Genomic DNA, 25,655 nt, shown 5'->3' on the forward strand with positions numbered 1-25,655 from the left:
TGAGGCCACTAGGCCATAACGTGTTTTATTAAATAATAACACTACAAAGATCAAAAGCAGAGGCTGGTATCGAAAGACTTGTAGCTCTACTACAGGGTCACAAACATTAGTTATTGGACACAATGGAAAGAAGCAGAAGGTCCTGAGAACACACCTGCTTAGTTGGCTCTGGCAAGGAAATCACATAGAAATTTCATTTTGTATGCCTTGCTCTGTGCTCTTGATTATCAATAATCATCGTCAATTCACTAGTAATCAGACAGAGCTCAAAATATGGAGCCAATGTAGGAAATGCTGTTGCCTGCAGCTCCATTCTAGGATCATGTTATATTCCAGGCCTTCTTTAATGATACATTATTGAATTTAAACATGTCATTAGGTGTCCAGACTTTCAGAGATCTTTACATTTACAAGGTGCTTATGTCCTTTCATCAGCTCTGTTCTAAATATGGAATTTCTTCTACTTTTCTGTCCTTTTCTATTTACTAGTCATCAGCTTTGTTAGAAAGCACCTGCTTAACTTCCCTAATTCTCCATCAGTGTGCGTATCTGAAAATATTTTAACCAGTAATAAGGAGAATATTAGTGGCATTTTTACACACCATTAGATGATCTAAGAAAAGTTGATTGTTCAGGTTGTTCGTTCTTCATCAATCTGTGCAAAACACATTGTCATTTATCCTAGAATGTAACATCGAAGACAACTCTCAACGGGATTGAATCCTACCTGCAAACGATGCCACAAAGCCCCAGCCCCTCTAAGTTGCATGTTTTGGGACTGTCCTAAATTAAGACCTTTTTAGACCAAGATATTGGTGCATCTACCAGAGAGTGTTGGATTTAGAAGCATACACCACTGTTTTCAGTAATGGCGGATGGGATTAGACTATCTAGTGATAGCCACACAAGGATGTGTTTCCATTACATTATCAGTGCATCAACTAATATCGGTCAGCTGGAAAAATTCTAATGCACCTTCCACTGCCATAACTCAGTTGGAAAATGACCTAAAAGTGAAAACAAAATCGACTTACTGTACATTTGTGAGGAACTGAGCAGAGCTCGTTTAGAATTTGTCAAAGAGACACGAATGTTATAATGGCTGCAAGGGACTCAGATTCCCACTGTCCTTGCTCGGTAATTTATTTTTTTCATTTAGGGGATCTCAGGAACGACCCAGCTTTGACTCGGCTTGCACACACACTCACACCCAGAGACACATAAGCAGCAGGTCAATCACAATGCAAAGGAATGTACTATATTAAATGCCGTGTTAATTAAGCAAACAACGCAAGTGCAGGAACCCACATGAATAATAAATGAAAGTAACACAAAAACAAGCAAAACCAGACAAAACGCTAAGCAGTAAACTCCCGAAACAAAGTTCAAACACAGTCCACTCCCGCAGATGCAGATGATGGTGGTGATGAATTTAATGAACGCCCCCATGAACCTCCCTGAAGGAAAAACAAAGTTTGCCCTGCCGTATTTGTGAAGTCCAACTGACGGTTTTAATGAAGACGAATCCTAGCTAGGAGGGAAACCACACGAACAAGCAGACCCACAAATCCAGTGAAAACGATAATCCTAGAGAGTGTCGTGGTTGTAATCCAAATGAATGCTGCAGCGGTGACAACAAGAAGAGCACAAGACAGTCGCAACATGGCCGACTTCTCATGGCTTCTCTTTAGAATCCAGCACCGCCACATCTTGTTTCACCAAGCAGCCCTCGCAACAACTGCTGAAGATGACCAAGTGGCTGCTGGGAAATGCAGTTCATTTAAGCAGCACTACTACAATGTTATCTGGGCTTTTCATTACAGGTTAGCTTTCTTCCTTAGGCAGTCATAGAGTTTTTAGTGTTGGAAAAGATTCACAAATCTTAAATCTTTCCCTGATTTATTGCATTGATTGCATTTTGGTTTTTATTTTTTGTCAATAACAATGTGTGTTTGATGGCTTTATTTAACTCTCCAATTGTATGCACATCTCTGGAAATGCATAGAATTAGAAAAAAGGCCATACATGGTACAGTGAACCATGAAGTTCAGAGTGTTGGGTCATCTATGCTAAGAACGTAGGGTTCCACTTTACCTAAAGAATTACAGACACACTCTCAATATAAGCCATGGCCGCTCATTATGTGAGATTTTTATTGACTTAGTGGCTGAGCTGCTTAGCTCCTGAATAAGCTCACTTGAGACCTCTTTCCTCTTTTCTTTGTTTCGTCTTGTGTTTTAGTTTCCTCTTTGGTTTGTCATCTTTGCTTCACCGGCAGTGCAAGTGGCTGTGAAGACTTGTCTGACGTCTGCAACCCTCAGTACACAACCTGTACGACTGTGGCAGTCAAAGACAGCATCGGTAAGTGTGAGTGAAAAGCAAAGCACAGGAATACAGAGGGCCAGGGGCAAAGGCCTTCTCTACTCGATCAAGGGGACCCCATCTATACAGATGAAGATCTGAGCAAAAGATAGAGAATTTATGGCACAGGATCCTGAAAGGCTACTGCTTTTTTTTCCTTCTTTATCTAATTAGGAATGCTCACTGATCATACAATCTCAGGGTAGCTAATTTAATAAGACTTTGAGATTTTTGAGAAATAAAAGCCACATTGAAACATGAAGTGAGCAATGCTTGGAGACTCCAGATTCAAAGAGTGCAAGAGCCCTCAACGATAAACAGATTTCCACATTGCCCACAGCTAATGAAGTGTCTTACACTTTTTTCTCGGTTTCAGGTGGTTATTTGAACGACTACGTCCAGCAATACTGCACCATCCCAGACAGCTGTAATGAGACAACTTCCATTAACTTCGGAGAGGGCAGCATAACAAGAACAACCGAATGCTGTGACACCGACTTTTGTGACGCGCCAGTGCAAGAAGGTTAGCAGATGCTTTGACTTTCACAATCCGCATCATTGTGAAGAGAACACATTACAGAATACCTCAATGCATCTAACCCTGACTTTTGATGCAAAGCTTTCATGTTACTGATAAGAGCCATGGAATAAGTGACCAAGTAGTTTAGTAGACGGTAATAATAATAATAATAATAATTCATTACATTTATGGTAGCACTTTAGGGACCTTCAAAACATGACTTGATGTAATTTTAAAAGAATTATGTGGATAGGACTGACAAGCTTTGTTGAGCTGAACTGCCTGCCCTCATCTAAACTTCTCTAAAGGTGGAATGATGTCACATTAATCAGAGACATTTACTAAGATACTCCAGCCATCTACATTCATGTGCTCAAGGTAGCAACCAACCCTGGACAGGATGGCAGTGTTTTGCAGGGTAGACCCCTATACTAGAAGTGACCATCTAAAGTGCCAAAGAGCATGTGCATAGTTTGGCTTTCACCAAAATTAAATTGTCATTTGTTAACAGCAAGCAATCAATGCTGTTTTTGGGGAACCCCTCGATCTCACAGGTGGGGGTGTCTTGGTGATGTCTTCATTGGAAACTTGAAGAAGGGGTGGAGGTGTGCTTGGATAGTGGTGAGCGACACACCCTGTTCATTTGAGGCCTGTGTTGAGAATTGTGTTCATTAAATTCTACCAATTTTTTAAAAGATTGACTTCATCTCTAATCATGCACTAATATGAATTTAACTTAACTTAAAGCATTAACTTTCTAAGAGTGGCTCTTACAGTGTCATTGCTTTTGATGGCACCTGCATATCTGTCAGGAATACAAAGACGCTCCTGCAGAAGGCCAGGGGTAGAGAATGTTGGTCCTGGAGGGCTGCAGTGGCTGCAGGTTTTTGTTCCAACCCAATTGCTTCATTAGAAATTGATCCTCGGCAATCTCAGACCTTATTTAATGTAATGGCTTGTTAGTCTGCAGTGTTTGGCTCTTGTATCACAGATGTTTTTTCCTTTCCAAGCAAATCATCCAAATGATTTGAAGCCTAAAACAGATTATTTTCAGTCTGTCATATTTTTCTCTTAAATGTTTCATGAAATCAAAAAGTGCTGATGAATCCACACAGGTGTAAATGGAGGCAAGTGAGATGGAGAACTGCTGGCTCCTTTGTCATTTACATCTAATTGCTAGTAAGGAGTCATTAATAACAGCGAGTGCAGCTGTTTAAGACTGAAATAAGCAATCAAGTATGGAGAACCTTAACAAGTGAGACCACTAAAATAAAACAGAAAAATGTCACTTAAGCAATAAGTGCTTCATCTATACTAATAAAAGGCAAAGCCCTCACTGACTGACTGACTGACTCACTCGTCACTAACTCTCCAACTTCTCATGTAGGTAGAAGGCTGAAATTTGGCAGGCTCATTCCTTACAGCTTACTTACAAAAGTTAAGCAGGTTTCATTTTAAAATTCTACGCGTAACGATCATAACTGAATCCTACTTACGTACATATATACGTCCATAGCCTGCAGCTCGGTCGCTGTGTGAGGCGGGGTTGTGTCCTGCGTCCCCCTGCGTCCTGCGTCCCCCGGCCTCCCATGTAGTTGTTTGCCTGCCTATTTTACACGTTTGGAAAAATGCCAATGCCTCTTACACATCTTAGATTCACAGGTGATGATTTGAGTAGTGGACACTTTGATGTTTATGAATGTTTCAACTCTCAAAAGCTGGATGCGAAGTTATCGATGAAACCGGTTGTATGCTTACAGTGCTTGACAGATGCCGAATGTCACTTCAACACAGCAAGTCCTGCAAATACTAACGTAATTGAAACAAACTATGAAACTCAAACCGATTATGACAGCAGCAATCCAAGCTGTGAGAAAACAGTAAAAAGGAGGCGTGTCAGACGTCGTGGTACATTTTCTGATGCAGCAGGATGGAAACAACTTCGTGACGCTGCCACCAAATACTCACAGAAAAATCCACAAGTTAATAGAGACACTGTCGCTAAATACTCACAGGCAAATCCAGAAGTTAATAGAGACACTGTCGCTAAATATTCGCACGCAAATCCACAAGTTCATAGACTTTCTGTTTCTAGGTACGATCCCAATAATAAAAAGCGGCTCATACGAAAACAACAGGTTTGGCTCAAAAAAGCTGATTGTGGATTTGCGTACAGCCACTGAAACTTTGTAATGGCACGAGACTTCAGGTCACATGTCTGCAAAAGAACCTAATTGAGGCAACTATTTTTACTGGCAGTGGCTCAGGGGAGAGAGTTTTTATTCCTCGCATCCCTGTTATACCCTCTGATCTCCCATTTCAATTCAAACGCCTCCAATTTCCACTAAGGCTCTGCTTCGCAATGACATTTAATAAGTCTCAGGGACAAACCCTACAAAAGGTTGGCATTGATTTGAGGCAAGATTGTGTTTCACATGGCGAACTATACGTTGCATGCTCAAGAGTAAGCTCAGCGCACAGCTTGGTCATATTACAACCGGAGGGCCGAACTGACAACGTGGTATACAAAGAGATCCTTAACAAATAATTATTGGTATATTTTCCCTCAGTTTAAAAATGTTTACTTTTCTTCTTAATAACAATTTTAAGGCAGTACTTCACCGCTGCGAAGCGCAGGTATTTTGCTAGTTAGCAATAATTGGCTGCTCATTAAAAAACTGGGTTACAACAAAAACCTGTAGCCACTGTGGGCCTTCAGGACTGACGTTGTCTGCCCCGGCTTAGGCTATCACTATTTGACCAAATAATTGTTCCATAATTATAATGATTGAATTTTGTGCTTTTTTTAGCTGATATGTCTTCTGCTCCAAACGGCTTGGTGTGCTGTGTTGGGACAAACAGCACATGTGGGAAAGTAGCAGAATGCATTGGGATCGAAGACCACTGCTTCACGGCTGTCTGTAAGTCACATTACAAATTGGGGTGATGCTGAGCAAGCTGGTCTGCTGAAGACTTTTCAAATATATGTGATTTGTGTTAGTTATTATTGCAAGTTTTGGATATTTTTGTTTTGTATTGTTTTATATTACTTGTGCAGTCACTCAATGTGAATATTATGTTGGCCATGTCACTTTATTTTGGCAGTCACTATACTATACAGTATCTATCTATCTATCTATCTATCTATCTATCTATCTATCTATCTATCTATCTATCTATCTATCTATCTATCTATCTATCTATCTATCTATCTATCTATCTATCTATCTATCTATCTATCTATCTATCTATCTATCTATCTATCTATCTATCTATCTATCTATCTATCTATCTATCTATCTATCTATCTATCTATCTACTGTATATATGCTGTATATATATATATTCTAAACTAATTAGTTATTTAAGGTTAAAATGTCAGCAGCTGCATTTCTTAGAACAATGGCCCGTTTAACTCTCTCAAAGTAATTGAGTTTTAAACTTAACAACAAGACAATGAGACAGGCCTGCCTACAATCAAAAAAGCCAGCAACCTTTATGCTAACAAATAAATGAAGGATTTTAAGCTACTTGGAAATGAAAAATATAAGCATTCATTTTTAAAAAGTCTAAAACTAAATGAATGAAGGCACACTGTTCGCTAAATATAAATTTTCTGAAATAGCAGGAGCAGGTGACGATGAACGTGTGACATGAAATCCCTGTGAACAGCCCTCTAAAGGAAACGTAAAGTTTTGTCCTACCAGGTTCAGGTTGACATGTGAGGATTGGAGGGGACAGGTAGTGCCAACCAAGACAAATCCACACTGACAAACAGGCAGAGGATGGCACAAACGTCCAGATGAAACTGTAATCCAAGGCAGCAGTAGATTGTTATCTAATAGAATGTTTGAAGAGTAGAAATGACACTGATAGATCGCAATCCTCCCTCTGTCTTTTAGGCTCCTTTTTAAAGAGCCTGTCTTATTAATCTCCTTGCCAGCAACCCCTGCCTCCTCCTTATCTGGCCAATAACGTTATAGCGCCAGGACCGTTGGGAAATGTAGGTCCTTTTAAGTAGTGCTGCTCCAAACATAAATCAAAAAATCTAAAATGAACAAAAAAAACATCTGGCAGTGCTTCCTTTTGGAAGAGCAGCAAACGCAACACAGTAACGCGGTAACCCAGCTTTGTAAAGTTTCATTTGAACCCGAATGCCTACCTGGGGTGAGACTGTGGACCAAACAAATAGATGCAATCAGGGTTCAGAAATGCAGGAGCAGGAGAGCAGCTTCCCTTTGGTCCATTCAGAAAAGGATGAAACTTTATTTAGAGGATAAGCTCGGTGTTGATCAAGTTGAAGTTATTTTTTCATTAAAATGATACACGACTCCGCAGTAACTTCACTTTTTCTGTTTTTTCAGACAGTTCAGTGCTGATTTACATGGGATGCTGCTCAACTAATTTTTGCCAAAATATTCGATTTAACTGCTGCCAAGGAAATCTCTGCAACAGGCCAAGTAAGTAACTTCAAAGCCTTCCATTTGCCAGAGTAAGACACACAAATGTTCAGCTCCAAGCAGTGGCCACAGCCCAGCAAGAGGGGGCAGTGTGGCCAAATTCCACATCATGCTATTAGTGCCAATTCTGGGGGTTTTAAAGGATACCAGCATAGCTGCATGTACCAGTTAGACTAATTAACAAAAGTCATCTTCTTCCTCTTCATCTTTTCCCACTTCTGTCAAATCCATTTGCATAGCAGAGCATTAACTGGCCTTTCACTGGATGAATATGCATTTTAATAAATAATGCTGGATACCAAATGCACAATTGATTAATTGTGTACACTGGTACTCCTCTCATCCATTGAAATGGCAGTGCGTGCTTTGCTACTCAGATTTCAAAGCATCTCGCCGGCTTGAGTCACTCACAAACACAATGCAATATGAGGGTTTTTTCTGTCCTCTCTGTCTGCTTTAAATATACAAAGTCAAGCCTGGTTAATCCAATCCAGAGCCATAGCGAGCATTCAGTCACACGTTCACAACATCCCAACTTGTGTGCTTTGGCCAAACTATTGTGAAATAAGCCATTTCTGGGAAATCTTCTGAATGCACAACAGCGATGCACATTGAAGCAGGATTGAACTTTTGAATTAAAGACCCACCTCACTATTCATTTGTTGGTCATTACATCACACATACAGGACTTTAGGGTTATGCAAGAGCTGTTTGTGAAACTGCACAGTGAATTGACCTTCTTCTTGTGGTTTGCACAAACACAAGGCCTTTGTTCCACCTGTCCTTGACCTGTTTATTTCTCATTGTGGTCCTCTCCCAGGCCCAGCTGCACAATGTTAACATGACTTGATGTGCCATGGTAGCCCATGAATTCAAGGAAGGCAGGTATCACATCAGGAATTACAAAGGAGAAATAAAAAATAGTGATAGTGAAATAGGGGGTGCTCTCAACTCGCATTTCTCTGAGTCTTCACATGTGAGGAAGTAGATAACATCCCAGCGGTAAAAGAGACTACTAAAGAGATACTGAGGGATCTGAAAACTGTGGAGGGAGAAGAGCTGCTCAGATTAAATAGGCTGGAATCAAACAAATCAGCAGGACCAGATAAGTTCTATCCTCATGTTCTTATGGAGGTTAGTGAGTACAGATATAAAGCCTTGACACATATTTTTAGGAAGTCAATATTATCCTGTAACATAAAAAGGGTGACCAGGCAGATCCAAGCAATTATAGGCCAGTAAGATTAACGTTCATCACAGGTAAATTAATGGGAGGAATTATTAAGGAAAAGATTGACCAACACACGTCAAGATCAGGAGTTCTACAGAAACAGGCAGCAATGGGTTCAGAAGAGAGAGCTCATCTTTTAGCATCCTGCTGGAAGTCTATGAGGAAGCAACAAAAAATATGATCAAAGTGGAGCACATGATATTATATATCTTAAATTTTAGAAAGCATTTGATATTGATAAGGTGCCACATGAGATGCTGGACATCAAAATAAAAGAAGTGGCAGCTTGTTTTTGATGGGTGCAGAATTGGCGCAGACACAGGAAGCAGAGGGTGATGGTGTGAGGAACCTCATCAGAATTGGCCGATGTTAAAAGTGGCGTCCAGCAGTGGTCAGTGCTAGGAGCGCAGCTATTGTTAATATTTATAAATGATTTAGATAGGAATATAAGTAACAAGCTGGTTAAGTTTGCAGATGATAACAAGATAGGTGGATTGGCAGATAATTTGGAATCCATTATATCATTACAAAAGGACTTGGACAGCATATACGCTTGGGTAGATTTGTGGAAAATTTAACGTCAATAACTGTAAAGTATTACACCTAGGAAGTAAAAATGTTAGATTTAAATACTGTGGTGGCAATCAAACATATTAATTGAAGAAAGAAACATCCTCTACTAGGACAAGGTGGATAAAACCTTCTGGAGTCAGTAATTGGGCAGATGAAACCTTGTCCATCTGTGTCCTTTATTTACTCTTGCAGCACCAAGCTGAAGAGGGAGCACACGTCACTGTAGTCTGTTACAGCATTGTCAGAATCGTAAAAAGTGCAGGCAGAGCGTTATATTTATAGACAACTGAATTTGCAAAGCAATGATGAATTAATGCTCACATATCATACTCTGATTGGTTAAAGGACATCAGATGCTTTAGTGCAGAGCAGAACCTACCTAAAATAAAAGTCTTCATTATATTCTAATTTTCAATATCTCTTGAACTCGGCCAACTAGCAAGTCTGACTAGGTGCAGTTTCTTGAGCCATCCCCCTGGAACATTCTGCTTGTTTATTTGACAATTTCAGCAGTCAATTAATGACATTAGAAAACAAAAGTTTATATATTTCAATGTGCACTGCAAACCAAAATACTTAACTGCTGTTACCTCCAAATTATTCTCACACAATACACAGCAGGAGGTCTGAAAATTGAAAGTACACCTTATGAGAAGGATGTAGGAGTCCACACTCTCAACTGCCAGACAGTGTTCAGAAGCCATTAAGAAGGCTAACAGACTGTTACAGACTGTACAATGGGCGGTCAGAAAATCGAGAGTCCACCTTATAAGAAGGATTTAGGAGCCACAGTGGACTCTAAGCTATCGACTTCCAGACAGTGTTCAGAAGCCACTGAGAAGGCTAACAGAATGTCAGGTTATATAGCACCTTGATGTGTAGACTACAAGTCCCAGGAGGTTCTGCTCAAGCTTTATAACACACTGGTGAGGCCTCATCTGGAGTCCTGGGTGCAGTTTTGGTCTCACAAGACATAACAGCAGTAGAGAAGGTCCAGGGAAGAGCAACTAGGCTGATTCAGGGCTACAGGGGATGAGTTATGAGGAAAAATTAAAAGAGCTGAGCCTTTACAGTTTAAGCAAAAGAAGATTAAGAGGAGACCTGAGTGAAGTGTTTAAAATGAGAACACGTCAAGAACATGTGGACACTGTTGGAAAATAGTAAAGGGTAAATTTTGCAGAAACATTAGGAAGTTTTTCTTTACACAGAAAACCTCAGACACATGGAATTAAGTGACCAAGTAGTGTAGTGGACAGCAGAACTTTAGGGACCTTCAGAGCTTGAGTTGATGTTACTTTGGAAGAGCTAAATGGATAGAACCGGCAAGCTTTGGTGGGCAGAATGACCTGTTCTCATCTAGGCTCGCTTCCCTGGTCCTCCCTGCGTGGAGTTTGCATGTTCTCCCCGTGTCTGCATGGGTTTCCTCCCATAGTCCAAAGACATGCAGGTTAGGTGCATTGGCAGTTCTAAATAGTCCCGAGTGTGTGCTTGGTGTGTGTGTGTGCCCTGCGGTGGGCTGGCGCCCTGCCCGGGGTTTGTTTCCTGCCTTGCACCCTGTATTGACTAGGATTGGCTCCAGCAGACCCCCAGTGACCCTGTAGTTAGGATATAGCGGGTTGGATGGATATTTTAGTAAAAATGCTTGTTTGTAATGCTGTGAGCATACAAATGAACGCCTGATATGTGGATTATGTGACACGAGTAATTTGACATTTTCTTCATGCCTTTCAACTGAAGTCCGTTGTATCAGAAATGCTGTTATCTCCGTTCTTCATGTAAACCTGAGGTTTCTTGGCCATCACTATAAGTAATAATCATTTTAAAGAGTTGTAAAGAGCTGTTCACTTCTAAAGAACCCTGTTCTTGTCACTGAAGTCCCACATTTGTGAATTTCCCATTGGGATTAATAAAGTATCTATCTATCTATCTATCTATCTATCTCCATTTGTTCTTCCTTTTTTTGTCTTCACAGAGATTGATTTCAGCAGTGTGAATGCGTATACTATAAATACAACTTCAGTTATCCTCACCTGGAACACATCCAGCTCAGGTGATACCAGCTTCATCCTGGAAGTCTTGGGAGATGTGACCATGAACATCACAGTGTCTTCAACTGTGGCAGTTGTAACTGGACTGACACCAGGACATGGATATGTATTTCGGATAATTCCAGTCACTGGTGGCATTGTGATGGAAGCAGATATAGTAACAGTGACTCAATTCACATGTAAGTTAAACAAAAGTTAAAAAATTGTGTGCATACTGCAAATAACAACACATTCAGCCTCTCATCACTCAATTGAAACGTGAAGGTCTGCTTCACCACTTTGCGACACTTCGCTGCAGACACAAGATCCATATTTGCTTCTTTTAGGTAAGTGAATGGTACAGACTGAGTAGAGCAGTTGACCGACCTCACTTCATAACTTCAGAAAAGGAAAAGTGTTGCCTGGTGTAACTGAATATAATTATTCATAATTTCAGAACTCATGTAAACAGCAAATTAGTCTTTATAAGCAAAAGAAATAAAATTAAAAGGGGAGAGATAAAAGGTAAAGGGAATAAAATGAAACGAGCAAGAACTGAACCAATAAATTCTACAAAATTAAATTACCACCCTCTGTAAGAAAGACTATTCCTGAAATCTCAATGCAAAATTTTACCCAAACCTCAAAACCAAGAAATTATTTGAAAATACAAAAATCATAAAATACTAAGATTTACAAAATGCAAATAAAGAAAAATAAACTTAAAAGAATTAGAGTGTTCGAGAATATCAGCTCTAAACCGAGACTTTGGTCAATCAAAGCTTCAGTGAACTACTGAGATGACAGCTGCTTCTGAGACGTCCTCTCAGGCGACGGCCATAACCGGCATCAGCAATAACAACTGGTGGCCTCACCCCCTTAGGTGCAAAAAACCAGGGAAAGCAGAAAAAAAAGGAAAGAAAAAGAAAAGAAAAAATGTATTCTTAATGACTAGTCTAACACCAAAAAATGAAATGCTAAGATGGCCAGAAGCACTGCAAGCAAAGGCTAACTAATGCCACAGCACAAAGCTCTGGCTGTTGGGCTCTTTTATGATGTTTCGCATGACTGCGCCTTAGAGTGTATAGCACTTAATGGCCTGCTTCAGAGTCTTGTTTCACGTCTTTTTAGTTCTCGTGTAATTTTTGATGTTAACGTTACTTTTGTTGATTATGCGTATTATTATTATTTTTGATCTTGTCTATAAGCTGTCTGTATTAAGTTCCATGTGTTTTGTGGGTGGTCCCCTAAAAGGAGGGATCAACTGCCAAACACCCTATAAATGTGGAGGGTCTCCCAACAGTCCTAGCAGTTCATTTTGAAGAGGCCTCCAAGTGTGCCTTTTTTCTGTGATTTTGTGAATTACTGGATTTTCAAATTTTAGTTCAGTTTTCTTGATGATTGCTTGATTTTCCATTTTGGGACCTGTCTGTTTTGGTGTGTCTTGTGTCTTGAGCAATTCCATTTCACCTTTGTGCTCCATGAAGCTTCATAGTTATAAGAATACCTGTTGTGAAAAATTAATCTTTTGTTTTATAAAGATTAGTGCTTGGCTTTATTAGTAGCTGGGGCTTGGTGGTTACTTTTGGAAGGGCTTTTGGAACTTTTGATTTATTGGAACTCCTAGTTCACAACACTTGAGAACCCTTTCTGCCTAAACTTAGTTTATGGTTTTGTGTTTTGTTTTGACCCACCAAATTTGGTTAATTAGTATTTTGAAGCAGCCTTAAAAAATAAACTCAAAAATTTCTGCCATTCTCCTAAACTGCCCAAGAGGAACTGCAAGGACAATTTTTATTGATCATCTCGTACTGCTTTTAAACTGTGTCCTGAAGTTACTTGGAGGGTGAGCTTCAGGTTACCTCTGAGTTCTGAAAGCTCTCTCTGGTGGCAGTTTGTGTTCTTGCATCCCTGAGCTCCATAAATAGTTAAAGGGCTAATGGTGTTTGCTGTGCCTATTGCAACCTGATTGTTGGAGAAGATGTCAAGGCCCAGAGTGCACCATGTAGGAATTCTGTCTGGAACCTTAAAGGATTCAGGAACTCCTTTAGTTTCCACATCAACTTCAGGACCTGTCCTTTGCTCCAGTACTCCTCTGTAGGGGTCAGCATTCCCATGGAAATCCTGTAGTATCAACAGGACCCAAATTAAGTGCTTGTGGCACAGGTCTAATTTTAAGTGGTTGAGAGGGGACGCAGGAGATTTGGTTTTATTTATGTGGTCAGAAGTGGGTGGTCAGAGTGTCCATGAATGTCTGAGAAAATGGCTTCATAAATGACTAAATACACTTAATTAATCGCTGGAACTTACCATCATTATTCTAAAATTAGACCTCTTTCCCTAATGCTTTCCAGGCGAAGCCAGATGTCCTCACTAAGATGGGGCTCATCATCCAACTGAAGAGGACTTACATTTAAATTCTGTTTGGCATAAGCAGCCACACCACCTCCTTTTCTGTTCTGTCTCTCCTTCCTAATAATGTGTATCCCTGTATATTACACTCATCGCCATCTTGGTTATTTAGCCAAGTTTCTGTTATTGCTATAATATCATAATTATGCTCTGCTACATATAACTCCAGCTCACTTACTTTATTTTTGATACTTCCAGCATTAAAGCAAACTATTTTTAAAGTGTTACTCCTTTTACATTTAAATGTTGGGTTGGAATTTATATTACTATGCATTTTGATTTTTACACTGTTGTTTGTTCCTACATGACTAGATCTAAACCTGGCCTGTCCTAAACTCCCTGCACCCCAATCCTCGACTAGCCTACTCATACACCTCCCCAGCACATTGGTGCCCCTCTGGTTCAGATGTAACCCATCGTGGAGGAACAGGTCCCAACTGTTCCAAAAAGATTTCCAATGTCCAATAAAACAATACAATTCGCTTCTACCCTGCACCAAGATATTGAGCCATGCATTAAGCCTTCTAATCTCAACAAGTCTTACCTGAACTGGCATGAAGAACAGGCACAACTTCAGAGAAGACTACCTTGTCAGTTTTTCTCCTCAGCCTGGCATCTATTTCTTTGAATTTGGATAGCAGAACTGACAGACTACCCTTATATATGTAATTTATAATCTATCTATCTATCTATCTATCTATCTATCTATCTATCTATCTATCTATCTATCTATCTATCTATCTATCTATCTATCTATCTATCTATCTATCTATCTATCTATCTATCTATCTATCTATCTATCTATCTATCTATCTATCTATCTATCTATCTATCTATATATACTGTATATATATAACATGGACAACAACAGCAGGATCAACCCCCACTTTGTCCAATAAACTGTCCACCTTTATAGGGAGGTCCCCCACCTGTGCACCCGGAAGGCAACACACCATGTGAGACTCTCTGTCTCTAAAGCAAACTTGGACTTCAATCCCTATAATGTTTGCGTCGGCAACTATTACTATATCTCTTTTTCTGTGAACTGGTTTTGAGGTGGCTCGTTAGGACTCCTCATCATTGCCTACCAACACAGAATCATCAGAGACATTGTCCTGCTCCACAAGGACCTGAAAACAGTTTGACAGTTACAATTTTGTTGTTGATGTCCCCGAATACTGTGCACCTTTTATCTTGTGCCTTGTGCCTTGTGACCCACCTATCTCTACGTGTCTTATCTGGAATCTCCTCCAGTGCCACCTTAGGAGTGCACAATATCTCTCTAAAGGACTCCTGGGCCAGGTCCACCAATTTTCTACTACAATTAAGGCCAGCCAACTCCTTCTCCAGTTCAGCGACCCTAAGCTCGAGGTGCCAGATCAGCTGCACATGTTGCCATCATACACAACGGGCTCCTTCAAGCTATCCTCTAAAAAGTCCAACATCCAAACAGGACTTGCATTGCACTGGCCTCATTATCCATCCCGCTATATCCTAATTATAGGGTCACAGGGGTCTGCTGGAGCCAATCCCAGCCAACACAGGGTGCAAGGCAGGAAACAAACCCTGGGCAGAGCACCAGCCCACCACAGGGTGCACACACACACTAGGAACAAGTTAGAATCGCCAATGGGCCTAACCTGCATGTTTTTGGACTGTGGGAGGAAACTGGAGCACCTGGAGGAAACCCACACACACTTGGGGGAGAACATGCAAACTCCATGCAGGAAGGACCTGGGAAGTGAACCCAGGTCTCCTAACTGCGAGGCAGCAGCGCTACCACTGAACCACCGTTCCGCCCACGGGCCTCATTATTAAAATTTCATTTAGGATTACTAAAACTGCCTTAAATTTTTATTTTTTTATAAAAACTAAATGATTTAATTTAAAACTAACCCAAATAAATTAGATTATAGAACTGGTACAGCTATTTTAGACCTTCTGGCCCCATAAGCTCCTGCACTGTTCTCCCTCTAAACTGCCTGCTCTTTGTCCTTCTATGAGGTTAACTTTACTTTTCTCTGTGTGTTTTTCTAACTTTGCACTCCTCTTACTGCTCTCCACTCGCGCTGTTTCTATTCCCCTGTATTAATGAACCCTTACGCCTCTCAACCACTTAACTGCTCTTTACTTCCAGACATTTTTTTAACTGTTCAATTTAAAATAAATCAATAAGTAAAACTTGCTTAGTGAATATCTGATGCTACTTAACTTCTTGCTGCCTTATCTGTGCCTATAGCCTCTTGTGGCTGATAGGGCGTCTTAACGCTAGCCTCTAACCTACGCACTGCTGAGCATCCCTATTAATTGCTTTGAAATCAGACATGGCCTTTACATTTTAACAAAGGAACTGCTGTCTCTGTTACACATTAACTATTTATTCCTACATCGTGGTTATTTAGTTACAAATGCCAAAAGCAGTTACTGTTCATTTCTGATCCTGCCTTTAGAATACTAGTTCAAATACAAATAAAAAGAACAAGTACACATAACAAATAATAAGTACGTTTTCCAAGCGCAGCTACTTTTGCTGCAAACCTTTCAGAATTCTCACACGGTTCATTAGTAGCAACCAAAACTAAAGTTCATAGAACAAACATGTATTTTTTAATTAATACCCACGCCACAGAAAATACAAATTCCAAGCAGCTATCAGCTGACTCTCTCAGGATGTACTCGGTCAACACCAAGCACTGAAAAAGGAACACATAAATAAATAGTGCAGAAAATAACCAACTCTGAATATGATATTAAGTATCAATTTATTTATTTACTAACACATTGAATGTTTAACTAATTACTTTAATTATCAAATGATTAATTTTCATGGAAGTAAAGTTAATTTCAAAAGAAGAAAAAAATGACTTTATTGTCAACAATTTCTTTTCTTTAACAGTCCCAGAAATGGTATCAGACTTAACTGCTGAAAACATCACAACGTCATCCTTTACCCTAACGTGGAACCTGACAGAAGGCGTCGCAGTCGGGTACAATGTTCAAGTCACAGGAGTGCCCGACTTTGATACCAGAGTGGATTCTGAAATGGCTGTTTTAACTGGGTTGACACCGGGGAGCATGTATACGGTGCAAGTGTTCGCTGTGGCTGAAGACAACGTTACGCAAGGCAGTGGAGCATCTCTTACAGTGTTCACAAGTAAGCAAAAGATTCTCTTTCCTTGAATGTATTATTTCTAGTTTTGCTGTTTGCAATGTAGAAAAGAGGGATGGAATTGAAGGTTTACACTGGCATGGACCATGGCCTCGTGAATCTTCCTTTGAAGTTCCACCGAGAGTGTTATTTTTGTCTCTTCAAAACTGTGACGTAGTATCTCTGAAATGTGCTACCGACATGCGAGATCCGTGAAAAGTAAAAATTGCCACAAGGAAACGTAACCGAACCACCTCGACGACAAGACGGCATGGACATTAGATTCCTGTCGACAGGTCACGGCATGCTGTGCCTTGACCACAGTATCTTGGGAAACTGCAAAGGCGCAGCAAAACGATACTCTCTCTGTCTCATACCCTGCATATCCGCTATTGATTTCACCGTCCTCGAGACGTAACTAAATCCGATTCTTAAAGTTATCGTGTTACTTTTGGGATCTTGCTTTTCCAGTCCTGACATCGGTTCCTCATGGAGAGTCGTGTTGCAGACGAGCGCTTGAGTGGATTGCCCGAGTTGTCGGGAAGAAATCTGAATTGGGGCTTCCCAGGCCACTGAAACTCTATCTTTCCTCCTTTCCAAAAAGGAGGAAGCGTGAGTTGCGGTTTTGATGACTACTGATCCCGGCATGCTTCTCTATTTTCTCCCCAGAGCCTGAAACGATCCTGAATTTGACAGCTGAGGATATTACAACCACCTCCATCACACTGACGTGGAGTTCAGCCCTCAGCGGCGTGGTTCATTATAAGGTGAAAATTCCAGGAACTACCCTCCCTGATTTGACAGTGCATTCGGAGACGGTCACCATAAGTGAGCTGATACCTGGTCAGAACTACAAGGTGGAAGTATCTGCTGTGGATGGAGACAACTTCACTGAAGGCGATGCTGCCTCTCTCACGGTTTCCACAGGTGCGTATTCCTGGGCGTTTTGGACTTCATTGTGTATCACCTGCTGAGCGATCTCTACCGAAAAGGCGGGCCTAAAGCTGGCCGTACACAACGTCTGAGGTATAAACTGGTTCGACTGACCCCTACAAGAGCGTATTCTCTGTAGCAAGAGGTCAACATATAAGGAAAGGAAGATGTGGACGGCTGACATGTTCTGAATAGAGGACGGGCAAGTTCAGGTGGATAAAAGCGGCCGTGGTCAACAATTGCCAAAGGAGATGGAACCGAGAGTCCTCAGAGGACCGAAATTAGAGGGATATGCTTGTGTGTTAAATCATCGCTCAAGAAACGGGTTCCAGGGCACACCGTCAACAACGTGTAGCCCAAATAGTGTGCCGTTTTAACTCCTTTGTGAAACGTAAGAGATGACCGCAAAAGTGGTGCTCAGTCTCGTTGCCCCATTTGAGGACAGGTCACCCCCGGGTCGTCGGAATCTACCAGGTACCCTGAGATCTGGAGTTACTTTTTGTTTCAACCTGGTCCTAAACTCTTATTGTCATGATACACGCTTTCTTGAAATCACGTGATGGTTTAATCGACATTTGAGGACATTATACGTTAGTGCATCAGAGGAAGAATGTCTTCCTGAACTTTTCGAGTCATTTATTTATTTGATGTATTTGTCTGTCACTCTGTCTCTGCATTTAATTATTTAATTATTATCTAGCAGATGGCGTTCTAAGCAAAGAAAACCGCCTAACGATCATTGAACTTGTGTTCCCACAGTGCCCGGAAACATTTTAGGTTTGACTGCTGAAAACATCACGACAAAGTCCTTTAGCCTAACGTGGAACCTGACAGAAGGCGTCGCAGTCGGGTACAATGTTCAAGTCACAGGAGTGCCCGACTTTGATACCAGAGTGGATTCTGAAATGGCTGTTTTAACTGGGTTGACACCGGGGAGCATGTATACGGTGCAAGTGTTCGCTGTGGCTGAAGACAACGTTACGCAAGGCAGTGGAGCATCTCTTACAGTGTTCACAAGTAAGCAAAAGATTCTCTTTCCTTGAATGTATTATTTCTAGTTTTGCTGTTTGCAATGTAGAAAAGAGGGATGGAATTGAAGGTTTACACTGGCATGGACCATGGCCTCGTGAATCTTCCTTTGAAGTTCCACCGAGAGTGTTATTTTTGTCTCTTCAAAACTGTGACGTAGTATCTCTGAAATGTGCTACCGACATGCGAGATCCGTGAAAAGTAAAAATTGCCACAAGGAAACGTAACCGAACCACCTCGACGCCAAGACGGCATGGACATTAGATTCCTGTCGACAGGTCACGGCATGCTGTGCCTTGACCACAGTATCTTGGGAAACTGCAAAGGCGCAGCAAAACGATACTCTCTCTGTCTCATACCCTGCATATCCGCTATTGATTTCACCGTCCTCGAGACGTAACTAAATCCGATTCTTAAAGTTATCGTGTTACTTTTGGGATCTTGCTTTTCCAGTCCTGACATCGGTTCCTCATGGAGAGTCGTGTTGCAGACGAGCGCTTGAGTGGATTGCCCGAGTTGTCGGGAAGAAATCTGAATTGGGGCTTCCCAGGCCACTGAAACTCTATCTTTCCTCCTTTCCAAAAAGGAGGAAGCGTGAGTTGCGGTTTTGATAACTACTGATCCCGGCATGCTTCTCTATTTTCTCCCCAGAGCCTGAAACGATCCTGAATTTGACAGCTGAGGATATTACAACCACCTCCATCACACTGACGTGGAGTTCAGCCCTCAGCGGCGTGGTTCATTATAAGGTGAAAATTCCAGGAACTACCCTCCCTGATTTGACAGTGCATTCGGAGACGGTCACCATAAGTGAGCTGATACCTGGTCAGAACTACAAGGTGGAAGTATCTGCTGTGGATGGAGACAACTTCACTGAAGGCGATGCTGCCTCTCTCACGGTTTCCACAGGTGCGTATTCCTGGGCGTTTTGGACTTCATTGTGTATCACCTGCTGAGCGATCTCTACCGAAAAGGCGGGCCTAAAGCTGGCCGTACACAACGTCTGAGGTATAAACTGGTTCGACTGACCCCTACAAGAGCGTATTCTCTGTAGCAAGAGGTCAACATATAAGGAAAGGAAGATGTGGACGGCTGACATGTTCTGAATAGAGGACGGGCAAGTTCAGGTGGATAAAAGCGGCCGTGGTCAACAATTGCCAAAGGAGATGGAACCGAGAGTCCTCAGAGGACCGAAATTAGAGGGATATGCTTGTGTGTTAAATCATCGCTCAAGAAACGGGTTCCAGGGCACACCGTCAACAACGTGTAGCCCAAATAGCGTGCCGTTTTAACTCCTTTGTGAAACATAAGAGATGACCGCAAAAGTGGTGCTCAGTCTCGTTGCCCCATTTGAGGACAGGTCACCCCCGGGTCGTCGGAATCTACCAGGTACCCTGAGATCTGGAGTTACTTTTTGTTTCAACCTGGTCCTAAACTCTTATTGTCATGATACACGCTTTCTTGAAATCACGTGATGGTTTAATCGACATTTGAGGACATTATACGTTAGTGCATCAGAGGAAGAATGTCTTCCTGAACTTTTCGAGTCATTTATTTATTTGATGTATTTGTCTGTCACTCTGTCTCTGCATTTAATTATTTAATTATTATCTAGCAGATGGCGTTCTAAGCAAAGAAAACCGCCTAACGATCATTGAACTTGTGTTCCCACAGTGCCCGGAAACATTTTAGGTTTGACTGCTGAAAACATCACGACAAAGTCCTTTAGCCTAACGTGGAACCTGACAGAAGGCGTCGCAGTCGGGTACAATGTTCAAGTCACAGGAGTGCCTGACTTTGATACCAGAGTGGATTCTGAAATGGCTGTTTTAACTGGGTTGACACCGGGGAGCATGTATACGGTGCAAGTGTTCGCTGTGGCTGAAGACAACGTTACGCAAGGCAGTGGAGCATCTCTTACAGTGTTCACAAGTAAGCAAAAGATTCTCTTTCCTTGAATGTATTATTTCTAGTTTTGCTGTTTGCAATGTAGAAAAGAGGGATGGAATTGAAGGTTTACACTGGCATGGACCATGGCCTCGTGAATCTTCCTTTGAAGTTCCACCGAGAGTGTTATTTTTGTCTCTTCAAAACTGTGACGTAGTATCTCTGAAATGTGCTACCGACATGCGAGATCCGTGAAAAGTAAAAATTGCCACAAGGAAACGTAACCGAACCACCTCGACGACAAGACGGCATGGACATTAGATTCCTGTCGACAGGTCACGGCATGCTGTGCCTTGACCACAGTATCTTGGGAAACTGCAAAGGCGCAGCAAAACGATACTCTCTCTGTCTCATACCCTGCATATCCGCTATTGATTTCACCGTCCTCGAGACGTAACTAAATCCGATTCTTAAAGTTATCGTGTTACTTTTGGGATCTTGCTTTTCCAGTCCTGACATCGGTTCCTCATGGAGAGTCGTGTTGCAGACGAGCGCTTGAGTGGATTGCCCGAGTTGTCGGGAAGAAATCTGAATTGGGGCTTCCCAGGCCACTGAAACTCTATCTTTCCTCCTTTCCAAAAAGGAGGAAGCGTGAGTTGCGGTTTTGATGACTACTGATCCCGGCATGCTTCTCTATTTTCTCCCCAGAGCCTGAAACGATCCTGAATTTGACAGCTGAGGATATTACAACCACCTCCATCACACTGACGTGGAGTTCAGCCCTCAGCGGCGTGGTTCATTATAAGGTGAAAATTCCAGGAACTACCCTCCCTGATTTGACAGTGCATTCGGAGACGGTCACCATAAGTGAGCTGATACCTGGTCAGAACTACAAGGTGGAAGTATCTGCTGTGGATGGAGACAACTTCACTGAAGGCGATGCTGCCTCTCTCACGGTTTCCACAGGTGCGTATTCCTGGGCGTTTTGGACTTCATTGTGTATCACCTGCTGAGCGATCTCTACCGAAAAGGCGGGCCTAAAGCTGGCCGTACACAACGTCTGAGGTATAAACTGGTTCGACTGACCCCTACAAGAGCGTATTCTCTGTAGCAAGAGGTCAACATATAAGGAAAGGAAGATGTGGACGGCTGACATGTTCTGAATAGAGGACGGGCAAGTTCAGGTGGATAAAAGCGGCCGTGGTCAACAATTGCCAAAGGAGATGGAACCGAGAGTCCTCAGAGGACCGAAATTAGAGGGATATGCTTGTGTGTTAAATCATCGCTCAAGAAACGGGTTCCAGGGCACACCGTCAACAACGTGTAGCCCAAATAGCGTGCCGTTTTAACTCCTTTGTGAAACATAAGAGATGACCGCAAAAGTGGTGCTCAGTCTCGTTGCCCCATTTGAGGACAGGTCACCCCCGGGTCGTCGGAATCTACCAGGTACCCTGAGATCTGGAGTTACTTTTTGTTTCAACCTGGTCCTAAACTCTTATTGTCATGATACACGCTTTCTTGAAATCACGTGATGGTTTAATCGACATTTGAGGACATTATACGTTAGTGCATCAGAGGAAGAATGTCTTCCTGAACTTTTCGAGTCATTTATTTATTTGATGTATTTGTCTGTCACTCTGTCTCTGCATTTAATTATTTAATTATTATCTAGCAGATGGCGTTCTAAGCAAAGAAAACCGCCTAACGATCATTGAACTTGTGTTCCCACAGTGCCCGGAAACATTTTAGGTTTGACTGCTGAAAACATCACGACAAAGTCCTTTAGCCTAACGTGGAACCTGACAGAAGGCGTCGCAGTCGGGTACAATGTTCAAGTCACAGGAGTGCCCGACTTTGATACCAGAGTGGATTCTGAAATGGCTGTTTTAACTGGGTTGACACCGGGGAGCATGTATACGGTGCAAGTGTTCGCTGTGGCTGAAGACAACGTTACGCAAGGCAGTGGAGCGTCTCTTACAGTGTTCACAAGTAAGCAAAAGATTCTCTTTCCTTGAATGTATTATTTCTAGTTTTGCTGTTTGCAATGTAGAAAAGAGGGATGGAATTGAAGGTTTACACTGGCATGGACCATGGCCTCGTGAATCTTCCTTTGAAGTTCCACCGAGAGTGTTATTTTTGTCTCTTCAAAACTGTGACGTAGTATCTCTGAAATGTGCTACCGACATGCGAGATCCGTGAAAAGTAAAAATTGCCACAAGGAAACGTAACCGAACCACCTCGACGACAAGACGGCATGGACATTAGATTCCTGTCGACAGGTCACGGCATGCTGTGCCTTGACCACAGTATCTTGGGAAACTGCAAAGGCGCAGCAAAACGATACTCTCTCTGTCTCATACCCTGCATATCCGCTATTGATTTCACCGTCCTCGAGACGTAACTAAATCCGATTCTTAAAGTTATCGTGTTACTTTTGGGATCTTGCTTTTCCAGTCCTGACATCGGTTCCTCATGGAGAGTCGTGTTGCAGACGAGCGCTTGAGTGGATTGCCCGAGTTGTCGGGAAGAAATCTGAATTGGGGCTTCCCAGGCCACTGAAACTCTATCTTTCCTCCTTTCCAAAAAGGAGGAAGCGTGAGTTGCGGTTTTGATAACTACTGATCCCGGCATGCTTCTCTATTTTCTCCCCAGAGCCTGAAACGATCCTGAATTTGACAGCTGAGGATATTACAACCACCTCCATCACACTGACGTGGAGTTCAGCCCTCAGCGGCGTGGTTCATTATAAGGTGAAAATTCCAGGAACTACCCTCCCTGATTTGACAGTGCATTCGGAGACGGTCACCATAAGTGAGCTGATACCTGGTCAGAACTACAAGGTGGAAGTATCTGCTGTGGATGGAGACAACTTCACTGAAGGCGATGCTGCCTCTCTCACGGTTTCCACAGGTGCGTATTCCTGGGCGTTTTGGACTTCATTGTGTATCACCTGCTGAGCGATCTCTACCGAAAAGGCGGGCCTAAAGCTGGCCGTACACAACGTCTGAGGTATAAACTGGTTCGACTGACCCCTACAAGAGCGTATTCTCTGTAGCAAGAGGTCAACATATAAGGAAAGGAAGATGTGGACGGCTGACATGTTCTGAATAGAGGACGGGCAAGTTCAGGTGGATAAAAGCGGCCGTGGTCAACAATTGCCAAAGGAGATGGAACCGAGAGTCCTCAGAGGACCGAAATTAGAGGGATATGCTTGTGTGTTAAATCATCGCTCAAGAAACGGGTTCCAGGGCACACCGTCAACAACGTGTAGCCCAAATAGCGTGCCGTTTTAACTCCTTTGTGAAACATAAGAGATGACCGCAAAAGTGGTGCTCAGTCTCGTTGCCCCATTTGAGGACAGGTCACCCCCGGGTCGTCGGAATCTACCAGGTACCCTGAGATCTGGAGTTACTTTTTGTTTCAACCTGGTCCTAAACTCTTATTGTCATGATACACGCTTTCTTGAAATCACGTGATGGTTTAATCGACATTTGAGGACATTATACGTTAGTGCATCAGAGGAAGAATGTCTTCCTGAACTTTTCGAGTCATTTATTTATTTGATGTATTTGTCTGTCACTCTGTCTCTGCATTTAATTATTTAATTATTATCTAGCAGATGGCGTTCTAAGCAAAGAAAACCGCCTAACGATCATTGAACTTGTGTTCCCACAGTGCCCGGAAACATTTTAGGTTTGACTGCTGAAAACATCACGACAAAGTCCTTTAGCCTAACGTGGAACCTGACAGAAGGCGTCGCAGTCGGGTACAATGTTCAAGTCACAGGAGTGCCCGACTTTGATACCAGAGTGGATTCTGAAATGGCTGTTTTAACTGGGTTGACACCGGGGAGCATGTATACGGTGCAAGTGTTCGCTGTGGCTGAAGACAACGTTACGCAAGGCAGTGGAGCATCTCTTACAGTGTTCACAAGTAAGCAAAAGATTCTCTTTCCTTGAATGTATTATTTCTAGTTTTGCTGTTTGCAATGTAGAAAAGAGGGATGGAATTGAAGGTTTACACTGGCATGGACCATGGCCTCGTGAATCTTCCTTTGAAGTTCCACCGAGAGTGTTATTTTTGTCTCTTCAAAACTGTGACGTAGTATCTCTGAAATGTGCTACCGACATGCGAGATCCGTGAAAAGTAAAAATTGCCACAAGGAAACGTAACCGAACCACCTCGACGACAAGACGGCATGGACATTAGATTCCTGTCGACAGGTCACGGCATGCTGTGCCTTGACCACAGTATCTTGGGAAACTGCAAAGGCGCAGCAAAACGATACTCTCTCTGTCTCATAACCTGCATATCCGCTATTGATTTCACCGTCCTCGAGACGTAACTAAATCCGATTCTTAAAGTTATCGTGTTACTTTTGGGATCTTGCTTTTCCAGTCCTGACATCGGTTCCTCATGGAGAGTCGTGTTGCAGACGAGCGCTTGAGTGGATTGCCCGAGTTGTCGGGAAGAAATCTGAATTGGGGCTTCCCAGGCCACTGAAACTCTATCTTTCCTCCTTTCCAAAAAGGAGGAAGCGTGAGTTGCGGTTTTGATAACTACTGATCCCGGCATGCTTCTCTATTTTCTCCCCAGAGCCTGAAACGATCCTGAATTTGACAGCTGAGGATATTACAACCACCTCCATCACACTGACGTGGAGTTCAGCCCTCAGCGGCGTGGTTCATTATAAGGTGAAAATTCCAGGAACTACCCTCCCTGATTTGACAGTGCATTCGGAGACGGTCACCATAAGTGAGCTGATACCTGGTCAGAACTACAAGGTGGAAGTATCTGCTGTGGATGGAGACAACTTCACTGAAGGCGATGCTGCCTCTCTCACGGTTTCCACAGGTGCGTATTCCTGGGCGTTTTGGACTTCATTGTGTATCACCTGCTGAGCGATCTCTACCGAAAAGGCGGGCCTAAAGCTGGCCGTACACAACGTCTGAGGTATAAACTGGTTCGACTGACCCCTACAAGAGCGTATTCTCTGTAGCAAGAGGTCAACATATAAGGAAAGGAAGATGTGGACGGCTGACATGTTCTGAATAGAGGACGGGCAAGTTCAGGT

At 42.3% G+C, this 25,655-nt stretch overlaps 1 protein-coding gene across 1 annotated transcript in view; it reads left to right on the forward strand.

Moving 5' to 3' along the window:
• Window positions 1-25,482, forward strand: part of LOC114669449 (uncharacterized) — a 115,636-nt gene extending 90,154 nt beyond the window's left edge. The window contains exons 43-57 of the mRNA XM_051924011.1: window positions 2,242-2,361; window positions 2,738-2,884; window positions 5,692-5,802; window positions 7,246-7,341; window positions 11,118-11,372; window positions 16,481-16,738; window positions 17,402-17,659; window positions 18,425-18,682; window positions 19,346-19,603; window positions 20,369-20,626; window positions 21,290-21,547; window positions 22,313-22,570; window positions 23,234-23,491; window positions 24,257-24,514; window positions 25,178-25,482. Of these exons, the coding sequence (XP_051779971.1) occupies window positions 2,242-2,361; window positions 2,738-2,884; window positions 5,692-5,802; window positions 7,246-7,341; window positions 11,118-11,372; window positions 16,481-16,738; window positions 17,402-17,659; window positions 18,425-18,682; window positions 19,346-19,603; window positions 20,369-20,626; window positions 21,290-21,547; window positions 22,313-22,570; window positions 23,234-23,491; window positions 24,257-24,514; window positions 25,178-25,482 (3,356 nt within the window). The remainder of the gene's footprint in view (window positions 1-2,241; window positions 2,362-2,737; window positions 2,885-5,691; window positions 5,803-7,245; window positions 7,342-11,117; window positions 11,373-16,480; window positions 16,739-17,401; window positions 17,660-18,424; window positions 18,683-19,345; window positions 19,604-20,368; window positions 20,627-21,289; window positions 21,548-22,312; window positions 22,571-23,233; window positions 23,492-24,256; window positions 24,515-25,177) is intronic.
• The last annotated feature ends 173 nt before the right edge of the window (window positions 25,483-25,655 follow it).

The sequence above is a fragment of the Erpetoichthys calabaricus genome, chromosome 2 (genome assembly GCF_900747795.2).
Source record: "Erpetoichthys calabaricus chromosome 2, fErpCal1.3, whole genome shotgun sequence".
NCBI classification, from domain to species: domain Eukaryota; kingdom Metazoa; phylum Chordata; class Cladistia; order Polypteriformes; family Polypteridae; genus Erpetoichthys; species Erpetoichthys calabaricus.